This window comes from Phocoena phocoena, chromosome 2 (assembly GCF_963924675.1).
Source record: "Phocoena phocoena chromosome 2, mPhoPho1.1, whole genome shotgun sequence".
Lineage (NCBI taxonomy): Eukaryota > Metazoa > Chordata > Mammalia > Artiodactyla > Phocoenidae > Phocoena > Phocoena phocoena.
In genome coordinates this window covers 125142885-125160759 of record NC_089220.1, presented here as the reverse complement: position 1 = coordinate 125160759, position 17875 = coordinate 125142885, and the positions used below count along the sequence as shown (strand labels likewise).

Sequence of the window (17875 nt, the reverse complement as noted above, 5' to 3'; positions counted from 1 at the left end):
TTATCCTATATTATTTTTTAACAAAAGTTTTAAATATTTGCCCTGAGAAATGGGTAACTAAATTCCAAACAGCTGACAGAGGGAAAGAGGTAGATGTCTTTTAACTCAGCAAGAAGAAATGCAGTTAAAATCAATTATTCCTCCCCCCGTGGAAGAGATTTTTTTTAATGGAGTTCTTATACCTGCAACTCACCCCTTGACATTATAGCAATCTTGGCCTGAGATGAACTCTAGGAATTTTGAATCCTTGCTCTTTTTAGTAAAAACACCAACAATTGCAGAGATGCAATTCATGAGATGCCATGAAGCAGTAACAACAAGCATTTCTAACCTAAATAATCTTAAGAAGGTTGTTCTCTGTCTCTTCTGGCATCCAGCCTGGAGAGCAATGAGAACGCGTCAGTAGAATATAAAGTATTTGGGGAGACAGAGGTAAGAAAAGAGTTGTTATGATGATAGTTTGATAATTTTTTCTTTGCAAAGATTCTTCCTTTATGCCCCTGGGACACATGCTCACCCAAAAAATAGCCTACCAGATAGCCTCCGGCCTGGCCTACCTGCACAAGAAAAACATCATCTTCTGTGACCTGAAATCAGACAACATCCTGGTCTGGTCTCTGGACGTCAAGGAGCACATCAACATCAAGCTGTCAGACTACGGCATATCCCGGCAGTCATTTCACGAGGGCGCCCTTGGCGTGGAGGGCACTCCTGGCTACCAGGCCCCAGAGATCAGGCCTCGCATCGTGTACGATGAGAAGGTACAGGCCCTGGCCCACTGCTGTCCCCTGGCCCAGGACTGCATAGTCCTGGAGGCACCTGCAGCTTCTGGGCTCCACATGCCCCCAAGCACACATTTCTCCCTCTCCCGTGCTCAACCACAGGCACTGGCTTGAACCAGAAGGGCACAGAGGCCTGTTTCTACCTAGTAATGTCACGGGTGACTTCTCCTTAGCTTCAGAGCAGTGACCTAGCCTCAGAATACTCAAACCTCAGTTCAGGAACATAGTGAAGGCTGTGCACAGTGGACAAAAAGTCCAAGACAGAGATGGGTCTGGATTTGTGTCCCAACTCTGCCATTTAAATGTGCAAAATGGAGACAGAGGACCAGCCTCACAGTGGCTTGTGAGGAACAGACAGATAAGGAGGCTCCTGGTCAAATCAAAAGGCAGCATCACCAAAGCCAAGAGAAGAGAGTGAATTCTGGCAGGTTAAGCATGGCCTCCCATGGCCAACCTTGGCTGAGACGAAGGCTAAATGCTTGCCTTCTTCCCTGAGGGCTGTTTGGTAGATGCAGGCACACAGACAACTTAAAAACATCTTACAGTGCTCGCCTTGCATCTTGTGCCAGCCCTGGTTAATTAATCAGCCAGCAGTGAAACTCCCCTGGTCTGTAATTTCTCATTATTTGGTGATTTGTAGATGGGTCATTGACTAATTGCTTCAAGAATGACCCAAGCATATGTGGGTTAAATTGGCATCTGTAGCTATTATCCAAGATAGGAAAGACAAACCAGAGTGACAAAAATAAGCTTCTTAGTAACAGGTGACAAGGCACCTCGTAACTAACTTTATAACAGAACCTTCACATTGAAAACTCTCAGGTCTACCTTAGCCATTCTCCTGCTAAAAAGTTATTTCTTGACCCTCATGGAGACCTGTGTAACTCTCTCCTTTAGGCACATTTTCATGACATTTAGAGGAATCAAGATGTTGTGATCTGGGAGACTTTCCCCTCTTTATGATTTGCATGTACTCCTACTACCAAGCATGTTAAACCAAGAGTTTGCATTTTCCTGCCTTGTTTTTATACTTAAGGGAAAGGACCATGGCATCCTTCGAGCCCTTAACCAGTGCCTGACAGCAAGTCCTCATTATGTGTTTAGTGGATGGATGGATGGATGGATGGATGAGTGGATGGAAGGAAGGAAGTATGGGGGGATGGATGGGTAAATGGACAGAAGGACAGTCAGATGGATGCATATATGGGTACAAAGGAAGATGCATAGATAAATGTCCAGAAGGACAGGTGATCAGGTGGGTGGCTGGCTGGATAGATGGATGGATAGAAAGAAGGGAGGGAGGAAGGAAGGAAAAAAAGGAAGAACTGGAAGATAGATGGATAAAGGGACAGAATGATGGTTGGTCAGATGGTTGGTGGGATGCTTGGACAGGTAGAGAGAGGTGGATGGATTGGTGAAATTGATGATTGTCTTCCTTTGGACAGGGCCCACGTTTTCCTTATCTAACGTGTCTCCCCCCTCCCTCTCTCTCTCAGGGCCAGCTTGCAAGATCTGCTGGGCCCAGGAAGGGGGTCTGACTTGGCTTGCCTCTCTGCCTAGGTAGACATGTTTTCCTATGGGATGGTGCTCTATGAGTTGCTGTCAGGACAGCGGCCTGCGCTGGGCCAGCACCAGCTTCAGATTGCCAAGAAGCTGTCCAAGGGCATCCGCCCGGTTCTGGGGCAGCTGGAGGAAGTGCAGTTCCATCGACTCCAGGCGCTTATGATGGAGTGCTGGGACACAAAGCCTGAGAAGGTACCTGGGGGCACAGGGCCTGGGGGCCTGGCAGCTCCTGCCAGCTGGTGGAGGCTATGGGTCTCCAGAGTGCACATGTATGGCTGCCTGCCCACCCTTCACTGAGGGTCTAGAACAAATTGGGCAACCCTTTTCTGCTCATCTCTTCTACAAAGAGATATGTATTGCTTCTAATACATCCAGTTCATTTTCTTTGAGTGGGTGTCACTCTCAGGAAAAATGAAGTTTCTTTTCCTCCCCAACTTTTGTGTTACATCATCATGCGAATAAAGCAAACCTTTATAGTGATACAGCCCCCATCCAAGAGCAGAGAGAATGTACGTATCTCTTTTTAAAGTATGGGAAGAAAGTTTGCTCATGAGAAGCAGGAGCCGTATTATCATTTTGAAGCTAGTTGTTTTGGGAAGAGACCAATGGTTTCAAGGTTAAAACTTATTTATCAAATTAGATGATGCTAGTTTAATGTATGGAGAGTAAATGAGGTCTGAGAAAAAATATTTTCCAGATTTTGTGTCCCCTGGGCATGGGGGTTGGAATATCAGAGTTTAGGCTAACCTGACCACCTGACTTTAAGTTGCCATGGATAACGGTGACCCAGACCCTGGAAGGGTTTGTTTCTGGTATCTGAAGTTGTTTGGGCCTCTTGTTTTGATTGGGTGCTGAATAAGCAGATTCCACTTCTTCCTTCCTGGTTCAAGACCCTTAGTTTCAAGGAAAGAACGGGCATCCATCTGGTTGTAAGTGACCCTTGCTTATGACCCTGCTGGCCTCTCTCCCTCAGCGACCACTGGCCCTGGCAGTGGTGAGCCAGATGAAGGACCCAACCTTTGCAACCTTCATGTACCAGCTGCCCTGCGGGAAGCAGACGGCCTTCTTCTCGTCCCAGGGCCAGGAGTACATGGTGGTGTTCTGGGATGGGAAAGAGGAGTCCAGGTAACGTCTGAGGCCTACCGTGCCCTGCTGGTATCAGAATGCGGGGGGGTGACCGTGGACTTGGGGAGCAGTCATTGATGACCGTGGTGAGAGATGTTTAGTGGACAGTGGGTTGAAAGCCTGATGGAGTCTGCTTGAGAGAGAAAACAGTCCATAGACATGCACATGTGAGTTTGTGGATAAGAGAAGCAGAGAACATGTGATGTCTGCCAGGGACATGGGGGGCGGGGGTCAAAGGAGGGTTTTGTTTTAAGATGGGAGTTATTTGCAGCTTGATGGTAGAGGAAGTAAATGATGCTGGGGGTCAGGAAGAGAGGAAGGTACTGGAGCGGAGTTGCTGAGTAGAGAGAAGGGAAGGGGTCCCAGGAACAAGCAAGAGGGATGCCCTTAAATAAGAATTCATGCCCCCTCCCCACCTTCCAGGTGCATCTCTTTTTCTTAGTGATGTGGCAGGAAGGACAGGGACATTGGGGAAGGGCTTTGCGTATTCGAGGAGAATGACAGAGAGGCCAGGGACTTGGAAAGGTAGCATCAGAGACTTAGCAGAAAAGCACCATCCTGTGTGAGACCCTTCAGTCCTGGCCAGAGGTGTGGCCTCTCCCACCTACCTAGAGTGACATCTTCAGAAGCAAGAGAGCATTTCACGTCACGAATAGTCTTCTAGGAAGCCTAGTGCAACATTTGCAGGTGCTCAAATCTGATAAGGCTTAGGTAAAGCAGAGCTTAAGATGCAATGAGATAAATGGAAGGGACTTTGCCATTTCCCTAGGTCACTATTGGTAAGGTTTTCATCAGGTTTTATGTCACTGGGACTGAGTGTTCTGACATAAGACGTGCTCTAAGAAAAACAAAAATGTCCTAAAAAATAAAAATAAAAAAATATGTAAAAAGTGTATACATATATGTCCACATATATGTAAAAAATACATATATATGTAGGTGTGTATATACATATACACACAGTCAGTAATTATAATGTCGGTGGTAGTGTTGCTATTTTAAGGCATTGCTTATAATTGTAGGGTAAAGTTAATGAGTAATTATGTTGGTGCCATGCATTGCAAATTGTGATACTCAGCATGCAAAATATAAAAGATAGGTTAAATGAAAATCCTGTAGTTCTGAATTTAAATTGGATGGATTTGTGAGTATTTTAGCTTTAAGAAAAATGAACTTATATTTCATAGCTCTGCCCATTGAAAGGGCCTAGAAACAATGACCAACCAAATACTAGTGAGCACCCCTAGGATGCAGATGGTGGTCTCTTAGTGCCAAGGGGAACCAAGGCTTATTGGAGAAGTGGCTGACTCCAGATTTGGGGCAGGAAGTGGACCTGAAACATCTGACACACTGGAAACAAGGATGCCATCAGAGACTTGTGAGGGTGGATCAAAGGGACTCAGGAGCCAATCTGAATAGGTTCCCACTGGCCAAAGATAGGGCAACCAAGGATCAGTAAGAATAAATATCTGCAATGAATTGAGACACATCAAATTGTTTAAATTCATTAGTTTCTAATGCTACTTAATAAAAAATAATAATTTAAAATTTTTTTAACTTATAAAACTCCTCATTGATCATCATTGGAGGCTCCTAGGGAACAAACCTATTATTTTGAAAGCTAGTCTATACAGAAAGAATCAAGGTTTTATTCTGCCTTTCCTATGTGAACTGTGCCCCACAGAAGCTAGCAAAAGAGATGATAGGAGGAAGTTTTTCTTTTTAGAGTAAATGAAGCTAATAAATGAAGAAGAAATGCTAGAATTAGAGTGTCAGCATTTTGTAATCTCTATTGAAATAATGGATGTAGGCAGTTGTCATTAATGATCACAAAAGGAGCGAGAACCAGACATTGTGTGCCTCTCAATAGAAGTACACAACCCCAATGAGGAAGTATTCTTGCCTAAAAATTCAGATGTAATCTAATCAAGACTCCAGATCGGGGACAGGGGAATGAGGTAGATGAAACCCTGGGATGCAGGAACTCCACAGGACACCTCCCAGTGTCTTCATCACATGACCTGCTAGGGGAGAAAGAGAAAGAGGGAAGGAAAACCTATCAAAAGACTGAGACATAAAAATCAGTGGAAATGTGAGCTTTCTTTCACTGCTGATTCAAGCAAACTGAAAACAATAATGAGAGAGTTGGGGAAGTTTGAATACTGGATATTCATATTAAGGAATTATTTTCTCTTAGGTGGGGTCATGCATTGTGTTTAGGTTTCTAATCATCTTTTTTTTCTAATCATCTTTTAGAGATAAATGCAGAAACATTATAGATAAAAGATGATTTGGGGGATTTGCTTCATAAGAATCTGGGGAGAGAAAAAAAATGGATGGGGGCAGAGATGAACTGACATGGCCATACGGTGATAATTACTGAAGCTGGGTGATGGGCACATGCTCTGTGATATGCACACTGTGAAAAAGAAGAAATGAGGGAGAGATTTATAGGTGGGGCCTGGGCCCTTTGGTTTGAATGACAGCACATGGTTTTCAAACTCCTTTATGGGCACAGCATCCCGATATCACAATGCTTTTGGTGGAATGTCACAATCTCAGAAGACCAGGAAATATAGGCATATTGCCTATCATGAAAATAAAGCCCTCTTACTATTAAAGAGTATAAATGTACACATAGAATAAATTGAAATGCTCACCAGTGTATATAAAAATAAACCCAATTTTCCCGTCAATATTTATTTCCTCAACAGACTCTGTAAAATCTTTTAAACAAATAGAGAAAATTTTAAATTATTAATTTTTACTTCAGGGATTTTTATAAATCAGTGGAAAAAAATACTAAAATCCAATAGTAAATAGGCAAGGAACATAAGTATCCTTTGAAAAAAGGTACACAGAGAACAATGAACATATTTTTTAACAATTGAACTTACTGGTAATCAAAGAAATATAAATTCAATCTGCAAGATAACTTTTTTTTCTTGCTCATCATGTTGGCAAACTTTTTTTTCAAAGATAATAATGGATGCTACTGAGGGTGGGTCATACCTTACTGGTGAACATCTAAATTTGCACATCTGTCTGAAAACCAATTTGTCAGTATGTCTTAAATGGCTTCGAGATACTTATACCCTTTGACCCAGTGATTGCCGGTCTAGGAACCTTTCCCAAGGTTGCAGGGATGTTGGGGTGCTCAGTGCTGCTTCTGGCATGGACCCTGCTCCACCCCACCACCCAGCAATACTTTCTTCACCTTCTCAGTCTTACAGACTCACCCAGGATATTGGAGACAATACTGCTTAGAGCTGTAAAAGCTTATCTCCAGAGGGAAGGGGAAGCCTCTCTCTGTGACTTGGGAGGGTTTTAAAAGCTCACCCCCCAGCCTAAAGAAGGGGCAAGCTCACTGGAGGGTGAGGGGAAGAAATTATGGGCAGAAGCACAAAGGGCAGTGAGCCTGGGAAGTGAGTGGAGAGGGAAATGAGTCCGAGACCATCCTGAATTAAGGAAGGGAAGTGGGTGAGAAGAAAGCGGGGACGTGCAGAAAACAGGATACACATAACAAAATTCTTGTTGGATGGAATAGGTGTGTGTTATCCTTTAAGTTTCTCTATATTTTTAATTTTTTCCAAGTTAAATGTAAAGTTATTTATAATATCCTAGTTTTATTTTTTCAATGCATAGAAAAAAGACTGGAGAAAAAGGGGGGAATATAACTTTGGAGAAAGTTTTCATCTGCTGATTTTTCACTCATCTCTCATCATTTGCGAATACACGTTATCAGTCAACAGTGGCAAGGGTTTACAAACTTTGATGGCAGAAAAATGTTACATTGAGAACTGCTATCCACTCACTTGACTTATTCCCTTGGACTGGGGAAAAGATCTGTGTGGCCTGGGTGAATAATCGACCCCTGCCCCAGCTGCAGTCTTCCCTCCAGGCAGTGAGCATGCTGGATACCTATCAAGGACGGTGGGGAGATGGCGATGCTGGGGAACATTGGGGAGGCGGGTGAGTGAAGGGCCACTCTCATAAACAACAGTTTGTTAGTTCTCAGAGCACTTATGTTGGGGGCCCGTTTTGAGACCCCCAGTCTACTCTGAAGTTCCCCCATCTGTCTCTGGTTGACCTGAGGTACTCTGCTGTGTGTGTGTGGCGGGGGCGCAGGGGGGAGACATGGCCAGTGGGAGGGCAGGGAGCGGCCTTCGTGCAGGTACAGCCCCCTGGTGTCCCTTCACGCTGTGGGCAACTTTTTGAGCCCTCAAAGGTCACAGAAAGAGGAGGGTCTTTCTTCTGCTTGGGAATGGCTTTTCTCTGCCCAAATGTTCAAGTATTACCAGGCAGACAGAACCAGGCTCTTCCCCAGACATGAACAGTCCTTGAGTCTCTTAAAACATGCGAAATTGGACCCTGGGCTGGAAGGGGTGGACAAGGCCCACAGCTGATGTCCTCCTCCAAAGCTGCTACAGGCCAGGCCAGGGAGAGGGAGGCCTGAGCTGACTGCACAGTTGTTGCTGATTGTAGGAACTACACGGTGGTGAACGCGGAGAAGGGCCTCCTGGAAGTGCAGCGCGTGAGCTGTGCGGGCATGAAGCTGAGCTGCCAGCTCAAGGTCCAGAACTCTCTGTGGACGGCCACTGAGGTAACCACCCCCCTGCAGGGCTCTCATCGAGGTGGGCGACACCAGCCCCTGGGGGGGTCTCATTTAGCAACTAAATATGCAGGACACCCAGGTACATTTGAATTTCAGATTTAACCCCAGCCCACAACTGTGAGACCCCAGAGCAATGCCAGCAGCCCTGTGAACAAGCAGCATCTCTGGGATTCAGCTAAGTGTCAAGTGCAAAATCCCGGCAAGAAGAGAACCCCAGCAGGTTGGCGAAGTGACTGGGTTTCTTATAACATTGCCTGTCTACACAGCAAATCCACTCAGCTCTGAGGCCTCGTGCCTTCATGTAAAAAGGTCAGCAGAAGGTGCAAGGAACTGTCTTCTGAGAACTCCAGAGAGGAGTGCCCCAAAACAAATGCTCTGAAGCTACTGGGTGGGGGTGTATGAACTGGTGCAGGCTTTACAGATGGCAAGTATGGTTCAAATATGCATCAGAAATCTCAAAAATATTTGTACCATGTAAGCCTCTGCAATTTTAGCTTTAAGAGTTTGTTCTAAGGAAAAAACCAAGACACACACACGCACACACACTCAGACTAGATAGGTATATAAGAATGCTCATTCCAGTATAATTCATAGTAGTAAAGACTTGAACAGAATAAACATCTGACAACAGATGAGCCAAATTCTGAGCGATAGACATGCATCATACCCTCACAGACCAGGTAGGACAGGGCCTCTGCCTGCACTGATCATCCTGGGAGAAGAAAAGTGTGGAAACAGCATAGAAGTGTGGTCCCACTGTTGGGAACACGCACACACACCAATACCCACGGAAAACTGAAAGTCTGGGCCCCAAATCCCAAAAGTGGCTTTCTCTGGGTATTGGAGTATGGGCGATTTTGTTTTTCTTCAGTATATTCTGTAGTTTTCCAAGTTTTTACAAAGAACAGAAATATGAAAACAACCAACCAGAAAGCCTCAATAAGTTACTTTCCAAGGCGTAAAGGGCCTTCTGAGACCGAGTGCACCCTAGGAACCGGCAGGCCTGTTGCAGCCCAGCTCTCATGTTTTTTTTGTTTGGTTTTCTTTGGTTTATTAAGTCTTTATTGAATTTGTTACAATATTGCTTCTGTTTTATGTTTTGGTTTTTTGGCCGTGAGGCATGTGGGATCTTAGCTCCCTGACCAGGGATCGAATCCATACCCCCTGCGTTGGAAGGCAAAGTCTTAACCACTGGACCGCCAGGGAAGTCCCCCAGCTCTCATGTTGACTGTCTCCTCCACAGGACCAGAAGATCTACATCTACAGCCTCAAGGGCATGTGTCCCTTGAACACGCCTCAACGGGCTTTGGACACCCCAGCCATCGTCACCTGCTTCTTGGCGGTGCCTGTTATAAAAAAGGTGAGGTAAGGGGGAGGTGGTGCCTAGGTCTCTGATTCTCCCTTCCCCATTCCATTGGGCTGGTGGGGAGGGAGCAGAGCCATGCTCTTCTGGATCACCAAGCCTAGGTCACAGTCAGCCTTAGAGAGACAGGAGATCGGGGCCATCATTAGTGGGCTAAGGGGAAAGCTTGCATTCTGCATGCATATGCCACAGCCCCAGTTCAGTTGAGATGCTTTTCTGGTGCAACTGGTGTCAAGGAGCAGTTGGCATGTGTGCCCTTCCCCTTCTGAGAGCAGGGACCTCAGGAGCCTGGCCCAGCACCTCCCACAGCCACTTGGTCACCGGGCCCTGGCAGGCCGCCACCCCTGTCAGACAGCCAGCTCCCCTCCCCCTTCAGCTCTGCCTCCTCTGGAGTGCTCAGCCTCAGTCCCAGAACTCAGTCCCTCTTTGTCCAGCATGGCCCTGAAGACTCAACACCTCAACTTCTAGCCCCTGCCTTTCTCAAATGAGTCTGCGAGTGGTGCCCTCCCCAGCCCTGGGCCCCGGCAGGGCTGCTGATCCTCAGGATCAGACCCAGCCCACAGGGCCTGCCAGGGCGAACCCCCCGCTGCCCCCTCACACCCCTCCCCACCCAGCACCGCACTCTGAGCAGGCCCTTCCCTCCAGAATTGACCCTGCCGCTCAACACCTCTTCCTCTTCATTTCTGAAGATCAAGCGCCATGACCACCCCCCCAAGAAGCTGCCCCTACCCTCGCCCCAGCTCCTCAGTGGCGTCCCCAAGGCTTCTCTGGCCTCCAGAACCCCTTTGTGGGCCCTGAGGCCCCTGTTTGTGCAGCTCCCTGCTCGAAGGGTCATTATTGGTGAGGCTTTGTTAAAACATGTTGGCTATTATCATCTGATTCCAGTTCTCCCACCTGCAAAATGGGTGTAAAAGAGATTGAGAGGAGGATCTCTGGGCATAACATACCCAAATCTCTGGGCCAGCACACTGAGTAAATTTGAGCATTATTACTACTTCCTGACAATCGTGACATATATGCACTCTCCTCTCCACCCCTCTACAGTTTCATTTCTTAAGAAACTGAGATCAGGGACTTCCCTGGTGGCTCAGTGGTTTAGAATCCACCTGCCAATGCAGGGGACAGAGGTTCGATCCCTGGGCCAGGAAGATCCCACATGCCGCACACGGAGCAACTAAGCCCGTATGCCACAACTACTGAGCCTGTGTGCCACAACTACCGAGCCTGTGTGCCGCAACTACTGAAGCCCCCGCACCTAGAGCCCATGCTCCGCAACAAGAGAAGCCACTGCAATGAGAAGCCCGCACACCACAACAAAGAGTAGCCCCCGCTCGCCACAACTAGAGAAAGCCCGCACGCAGCAACGAAGACCCAACACAGCCAAAAATAAATAAATAAATTTATTTATTTAAAAAAAATAGAAACTGAAATCAACCTTAGAGTCATTTTTGACTGTGGCCCCACGGGCAACTGGGGAGCTCGGGACCTGGTTGCACTGAAGCACAGAACTCAACACAAAGTGTTATTTAAAGCCATGGCTGGCCAGAGCCCCAAGCCAGGGCACCACCACCCGCTCGACCGGCTGGAATAAAGCTGGCTCTGTGCAGAGCCTCCCTGCCAGTCTGCCCCTCAGAGGCCATGCTGCCCTGTGGCCACGGGTGACAGACCCCTGCATTCTTGCACGCACACATCCACACCCATCTGGGATGTGGGACTCACCGCCTGGCTGGGGCCCAGAGCCGGGACTGATAGAGACCTTGCTCCTATTTGCTTTGGCTGTTTTCTTTCTTTGAATCCTGAAGGTGGATTTCAGTAAGCTAGAGGCTGGTTCACTCATCACCTTGGATAGCCCAACTTCCCAGCTCCCAACAAGGGGGCTTTCTGCTGCTCACCCTCCCTGGCACAAGGCCCACGTCTCTGCTGTCTCCCAGCTCTGGCTTTGTTCTCCTGAACTCTTCCTGGCCACCCCCCAACCCCACCCAGGCGTCTAGGCTGCTAAGCTGCTCTCCATTCCCAGCTCCGCACAGATGCTCCGAGGAGGCCTGGGCTGGGCCCAGCATTCAGCACAGTCTCTGCAACTTTGGCCTCTGCCTGATGACCTCTGGTGGTTGTAGAAGAGCACATGCTTCATTGCGGGGGCAGGAGACACCCCAAGACCCCATCATTGCCTAAACCACAGGCATTTCAGAGTAGATGTAGTAAGCGGGGAATGTGGCATAGTGGCCAAAAAGTGCCTCCACAAGAGGGTTGAATTTGGAAGTGATTTCTTCAAGAATTAGTTCAGCAGCATGTGTTGTGACTTGAGCATAAAACTGGGGGGAGTCACAGAGGTGACTGGGACTCAGCCCTTCCCTGTGCAGGCCAGTGCCAGGGGCAGTGGTGGGCACGCAGACCCAGGCCTGCTCTTACGGAGCACCCGGCTTGTGGGGCAGCAGGCAGGAGGCCAAGAGCAGACCCATAGGGTGTCCACAACTGCTGTCACCTTAAGGAGCAGATTTCAGGGGAAGGAGGGCGCCACATCCTGCCTCAGAAGGAGGCCCTGGTGACCTGAAGGAGAAGGCAGCTCCCTCCTGCTGGCATTGCAAGAAGCCCAGGTTGGGCTTCCCTGGTGGCGCAGTGGTTGAGAGTCCACCTGCCGATGCAGGGGGGGCAGGTTTGCGCCCCGGTCCGGGAAGATCCCACATGCCGCAGAGTGGCTGGGCCCGTGAGCCATAGCCGCTGAGCCTGCGCGTCCGCAACGGGAGAGGCCCGCGTACCGCAAAAAAAAAAAAAACCCAGGCTGACAAAAGGCAAGCTGTGTGGTCCAGGCAACATGTGCCCCTTGCTCGGGTGCCATGGACCTTTTTCCTCCTGCTCACAGGAGGGGGGATGGGTGTGGCTTTTCTGGGCCTGAGCTGCACCTCCTTTGGGAGCGTACCCAGAAGCTCCTGCTGGCAGCCGCTGCCTTTTTAGGAGCTGGCGTCTCCAGGAAGTGCTGGTAGAAAGCGCATGCCCACCTAGAGTACGTGCAGAGATGAGTCTTGCACCGACTGTTTCTGTCCCGGGTGCGCGAGACGCAAGGGCATCAAGCATCCCTGTCTTCTCCCCGCAGAATTCCTACCTGGTGCTGGCAGGCCTGGCTGATGGGCTTGTGGCGGTGTTTCCCATGGTGCACGGCGCCCCAGACCACAGCTGCTCCTACCTGTGCTCACACACAGCCAACAGGTCCAAGTTCAGCATCCCAGACGAAGACGCGAGGCAGAACCCCTACCCCGTGAAGGCCATGGAGGTGGTCAACAGTGGATCCGAGGTCTGGTATAGCAACGGGCCGGGCCTGCTGGTCATCGACTGCGTGGCCCTGGAGATCAGCAGGCGGCTGGAGCCCTACTCAGCCCCTTCGGTGGTCACGTCAGTCGTGTGCGGCTCTGAGTGCCATGGGGAGGAGGTCGTCTGGTGCCTGGACGACAGGGCCAACTGCTTGGTGATGTACCACTCCGCCACCTACCAGCTGTGCGCCCGATACTTCTGCGGGGACCCCAGCCCCCTCAGGGACGTGTTTCCCGTGCACCCAATGGGCCTGGAGCCCCTGGACTGCTCCACAGCCAGCCCAAAGGAGCCCAAGAAGGACTGCATTGCAGACATGAGCATCATGTACAGTGAGGAGCTGGGCACGCAGATCCTGACCCACCAGGACTCGCTGACTGACTACTGCTCTATGTCCTCCTACTCCTCGTCTCCACCCCTCCAGGTGCCCACGTCCCTTGCAAGCCTACCCTGCTCCCCCGCAAGCTCTTCCAGCTTGCCTTTCTCCACTGACTGCGAGGACACCAGCAGGCTGCTCAAGCCCACCACGGGCTCTGACAGGTCTGAGCATGACCTGAGCCCCGTGGATGGCGAGGCGTTCAGCCAGCACCTGCAGGCTGTGAAGATCCTTGCCGTGAAAGATGTCATCTGGGTCCCCAGGTAGGTTTCCCAACAGGGAGTACCATCCTGCACCGCCCACTGCTCTTGCTTTGGGGGCAGAGTGAGGGGAACCTTAAGGTACTGTCAAGATCCATCAGGAGCTATTCCCTCTCTTCTGGAACTGGAGGGAATCTCTTTAGCAAATCTAAGAAGGGCTGCACGAAAGCCCATCAGCCCTCCAGAGAACTCAGGGCACCACAAAGGAGAGCCACGGTCAGGTTTCCTACTGGGAAAGGCCTCCTCGCCCTGCTCCGGGGCCCTCTCGGTAACTCAATCCATTTGCAGAAGCTGCGTTTGTTCCCGTGCCTTTCTGCACACCAGCTCTGTTTCCCCTGGAGAGCACAGCCCTAGACAAACGGTTCCCCTTCTGGGTTTTGGTTTCTTAGGCGTGGTGGAGATGTTATCGTCATTGGCTTGGAGAAGGATGCAGGAACCCAGCGGGGCCGAGTCATTGCTGTCTTGAAAGCCCGAGAGTTGACTCCACACGGGTAAGACTGAGGGCAGCTCCTAGAGAACCCAGGGTGTGGCATAGGGAATCGAGGTCTCACTGCCCCCTCCTGCATGATGGCCGCCACCCTTCTGTCCTCCACCAATAAACACGGTGTCCACCACTGTGGCCATAGACAGAGGACAAACAGGCAGCTCCTAGGGGATCAGCAAATACCAGCTGAACCAGCCATCACCCACTGGTCATGGCTGCCTGTTTTTGGGGTGCCCAGAGCACCTGTGGACCAACTGCCCTGCCTGGGGTATGCCTCCAAGCTCAGCTGCAGTTGAAATGGGGATCCAGTTGATTCCCCGTCCCTCCTGCCAAACAAGAGAGCCCTTCCTGAGGTGCCTCTCCTCCCATACAGCACCAGGTGGAGCCGCACAGCCAGACCACACCAACCTTTGCCATGCCTACCCTCGCCATGCCCATTCCCAGGCTCAGCTGTACCCATCTGCTGGGGGTCCCACCAGGAGGCAGGCCAGACTCCATTGTGAGGGTCATGCTGGGCAGGACAGCCTGTCCAGACACAATCTGCCTGACTATAGAGATGGGAGGCTGGTGCCAGCCAGTGTTGGAGTCGTCAGGCAGCTGGCAATGTCCACACCCCTCACTTTGCTGAGTCCCACATGGTTAATCTCCCTTATGGAGAAATCGCATTCAGCCTGTTTTCCCCAGAGTAGGATGATGACAGAGGAAATGTCTGTGGCACCCGGGCCAGTGACCCTTGCCCTGCAAGTGATACTGGAGACAAGAGCTGGGTTTGCTGCTGAGCACCAGCTGAGTTTGTGGGCGGCAGTAGTTCCCAGATCGCAGGTCAGGCTTCCATGGAAGCAAGCAGGTCTGTAGAGCCCGGGTCTGTTGACCTCAGAGTGCCCACCATTAGTTCCCCTGAATTTTCTCCTGGTGTTGTTTTTCCTATTTGCCCCCCAAAGACAGGTTTACCAAGAGCCAGGCACACTCACTGGAGGGAGAAAGCAGCCCAGGCAGCCAGCAAAAGGGAGGCCAGCTTTTTGAGATGCACCTGAGACGTTTATTCCCTTGGCAAATAGCTACCAAGTGCCTGAGACATGCAAGGCCTGAGGAAGTGGAGGCCCCTGCACGTTCCAGTTTACATGCTGGCCTCAGTGCCAGGCAGGGCACACGGCAGTGTGTGCTCGGAGGTGGGACACACAGCCCCGCAGAGGCCCAGAAGGAAACTTGCAGTGTATGCCCGGATCATGCAAAACAATCCACAGGCTCAAAAAAAATGTACATAGTTAGGACTTGTTGGTACAGGTTTTTTGCCTAATATATTGCCCTGTATTTCTTAAGTATGTGGAAACTTAGAGAGGGAGAAGAATCATGCCTGGGCTGGGTGGCAAGGAAATTGAGTTAAAGCTTAAAATCTGTCATGGACCATTGATGAGCAAGAATTATTAGGTAGAATTGATAATTCTGTCCTCCCTCAGCATCTGCAGGGGGTTGTTTCCAGGACCTCTGCAGATACAAAAATCCGAGGATGCTCAAGTCCTTGTATGTAAGATGGCACAGTACAGTCAGCCCTCCGTATCTGAGGATGCCAAACCTGTGGACACAGAGGGCTGACCATTTTTTCTGGGCTCTTTGGGGTCTGAGGTGCATTAGGGAGGATACCTGCTCTGAGGTGAACCTGAAATGATGCCCTAGGCCCCTTTTTAGACTTTAGAAAGACTGCCCACAGGCTGGATCACAGAGAGAGAAGCAGTGTGTCCCAGCACATTGGTGGTGCCAGGCTGGGGTGCACAGATGCCCCCTTAACCAGGCTGTGTCCTCCGAAAAGGTGCAGGGTGAGGGTCACAGCCCCGACCAAGTGGGGACCCCTGTGGGTTTTCTCAGACCCTCTCTCTCTGCAGGGTGCTTGTGGATGCTGCCGTAGTGGCAAAGGACACAGTTGTGTGCGGCTTTGAGAATGAAAAGCTGGAGTGGTGCCTGGCTGTCTGGAGGGGCTGGGGCACCCGGGAGTTTGACATTTTCTACCAGTCCTATGAGGAGCTGGGCCGGCTGGAGAATTGCATGCGGAAGAGAAGGTAATTCCTGTGAAATGAGCATTTCTCGGACCTGGACAGCATGGGCCAGCAGCCTGACCTCTCCACCTGCAGCCTGTAGCCCTCTAAAGACCCAGGAGGCGGACTGGGTTCTCCTCTGAACCACTTGCTGCTAAGAAGTGCTGAGAAGTTCCCACCCCGCCCAGGTGGGGGGGTTGAGGGTTTTCCTATTCTAGGGCTGAGTTCCCTGGATACCCCCATCCCCCCAATGCTGGTTTTACAGCCCAAGGGAAGACGGTGGGGTCTGATTGGGCCAAAGTCCCCCTGCCTCTTCCATCCACTCTCAGGGCTGGGCTGGGTCACACGAAGTGGGGCTGGGCCTTGCTGGCATAATGGGCCTCCCCACTTTCACCCCCAGGTCTGGGGTGGAATTACACTAGGGGTTCTCAGTTGGGGAGCAGTTCGGGGCAGGGAGGGAGGAGGGCTGTGACCCCTGCCCCTTCCCCAGGTGGCTCACAGGCTCTCAGCACATTTCTCAAGCTCCTGAGTCCCCGGGGCCCGGGGCCCCGCTCGGGCAGGCTGAGATCAGATGTCCCCGCTTGGGAAAGTCTCTGTGTGAAAAGCCTTAGAAGGACCCCAGCGAGGAGCACTGCCCAATATGGGGAATGAATGAGTTTCTTTAAGTGACAGGGCTGGAAAGCCAAGAGCCAACACAGGGCCGAGAGCACCGACTCAGCCTTTACATTCCTCTTCTGTCGACAGAAGGCAGAGAGACTCAATCATCAGGACTTGAGAAAGGGCCTGTGTTTACAGGTTTGTGAAATAAATTTGGATGCAGCTGGAGCATAAACCCTGTTTGCACATAATAATCTTGTTTATCACTTTAACAAGTTAAGTCATATCTCAATGGTTAGGACTCTGTGAAATCACATCATATGAGGCTTATATCAAATTATGTATTTACTACGCAACACATACAGCAGAGTAAAAAAGTGAAATTGTTAACAAGGGGATGTATGGGTATGATGGCAAGAACTTTCATAAATTGTGCACACACTTGCATGTACACACCTATGCACAAATGTTCACATCGTTACCAAGAGTAACCATTTGAGGCTGCTTAACCCAGAACAGGAGTGTGAATGTGAGATCATCCTCCAGTACAAGCTGTTGACCTTTTTCTAAAATTAAATTATAAAAATCAAACAAGATTTTGCTTGTGTATGTGAGCAAATGTGATTCCTTTCATCTCAAGAGTGAAGTCATGGCTTTCTGTCTGTAGAGTACATGTAATAACAGCGCAGACTCTTCCCACCCAGGCCCACTCACTGCCCCAGTGGAAGGGGCAGCCCCTCCTTGGCCCATGGCAAGGCTTCCCCTAAGCAGTTTCCGTGGGCAGAGATGGACTGTGGTCTCCCCACTTCCTTTTAGTGGCCTCAGGGGGGCTAAGGGTCTGAGCCTCCCCATGTCACAGCCATTGGCCCCTCAGCAGTTTCTTGGAGGTCACCACTCCCCCTTTCTTCTCATCTCCGCACCCGATAGCTGCCTAGTTAACTTCTCAAATGCAAACTGGGTCCTCTGCCCCAAACCTCTGGTTCACATCCCCCGCAGCCAGACTGCTCTGAGACACTCAGGGCCCCACGATCGGGCCCCAGCCTGCCTTTCCACACTCGCCCAGCCCCAGGACTAGCAGAAGCTGCAGTCAGCGGAGGCAGGAGCTCAGCTCGTGGCCTCTCAGAGCCAGCTGAGGGGGCTTCTTCACAAACTTAGAAACCATACGGAAATGGCCCATGAACTTGAATACCTAAAACTTAGACACTTAAGTGGAAAAATTACCACAAACTCAAAAGACGGACAATCAGGAAAAATATATTTGTAACAAAAATGAGAGACAAATAGTTGGTTTATCTTTTAAACGAAGAGTTTGTACCTATCGATGAAAAAGAGAAAACGTGAGAGGAAAACAGGTAGAGGATATAACACTCAACCTCA

The 17875-nt window shown here is 49.9% G+C and overlaps 1 protein-coding gene across 1 annotated transcript in view; it reads left to right on the top strand.

The window, feature by feature from the left end:
* Positions 1-15929, top strand: part of LRRK1 (leucine rich repeat kinase 1) — a 116538-nt gene extending 100609 nt beyond the window's left edge. Inside the window, exons 26-33 of the mRNA XM_065871242.1 lie at positions 484-761; positions 2343-2537; positions 3319-3470; positions 7956-8073; positions 9329-9445; positions 12540-13390; positions 13777-13878; positions 15752-15929. Coding sequence (XP_065727314.1) covers positions 484-761; positions 2343-2537; positions 3319-3470; positions 7956-8073; positions 9329-9445; positions 12540-13390; positions 13777-13878; positions 15752-15929 — 1991 coding nt within the window. The remainder of the gene's footprint in view (positions 1-483; positions 762-2342; positions 2538-3318; positions 3471-7955; positions 8074-9328; positions 9446-12539; positions 13391-13776; positions 13879-15751) is intronic.
* Positions 15930-17875: the final 1946 nt, after the last annotated feature.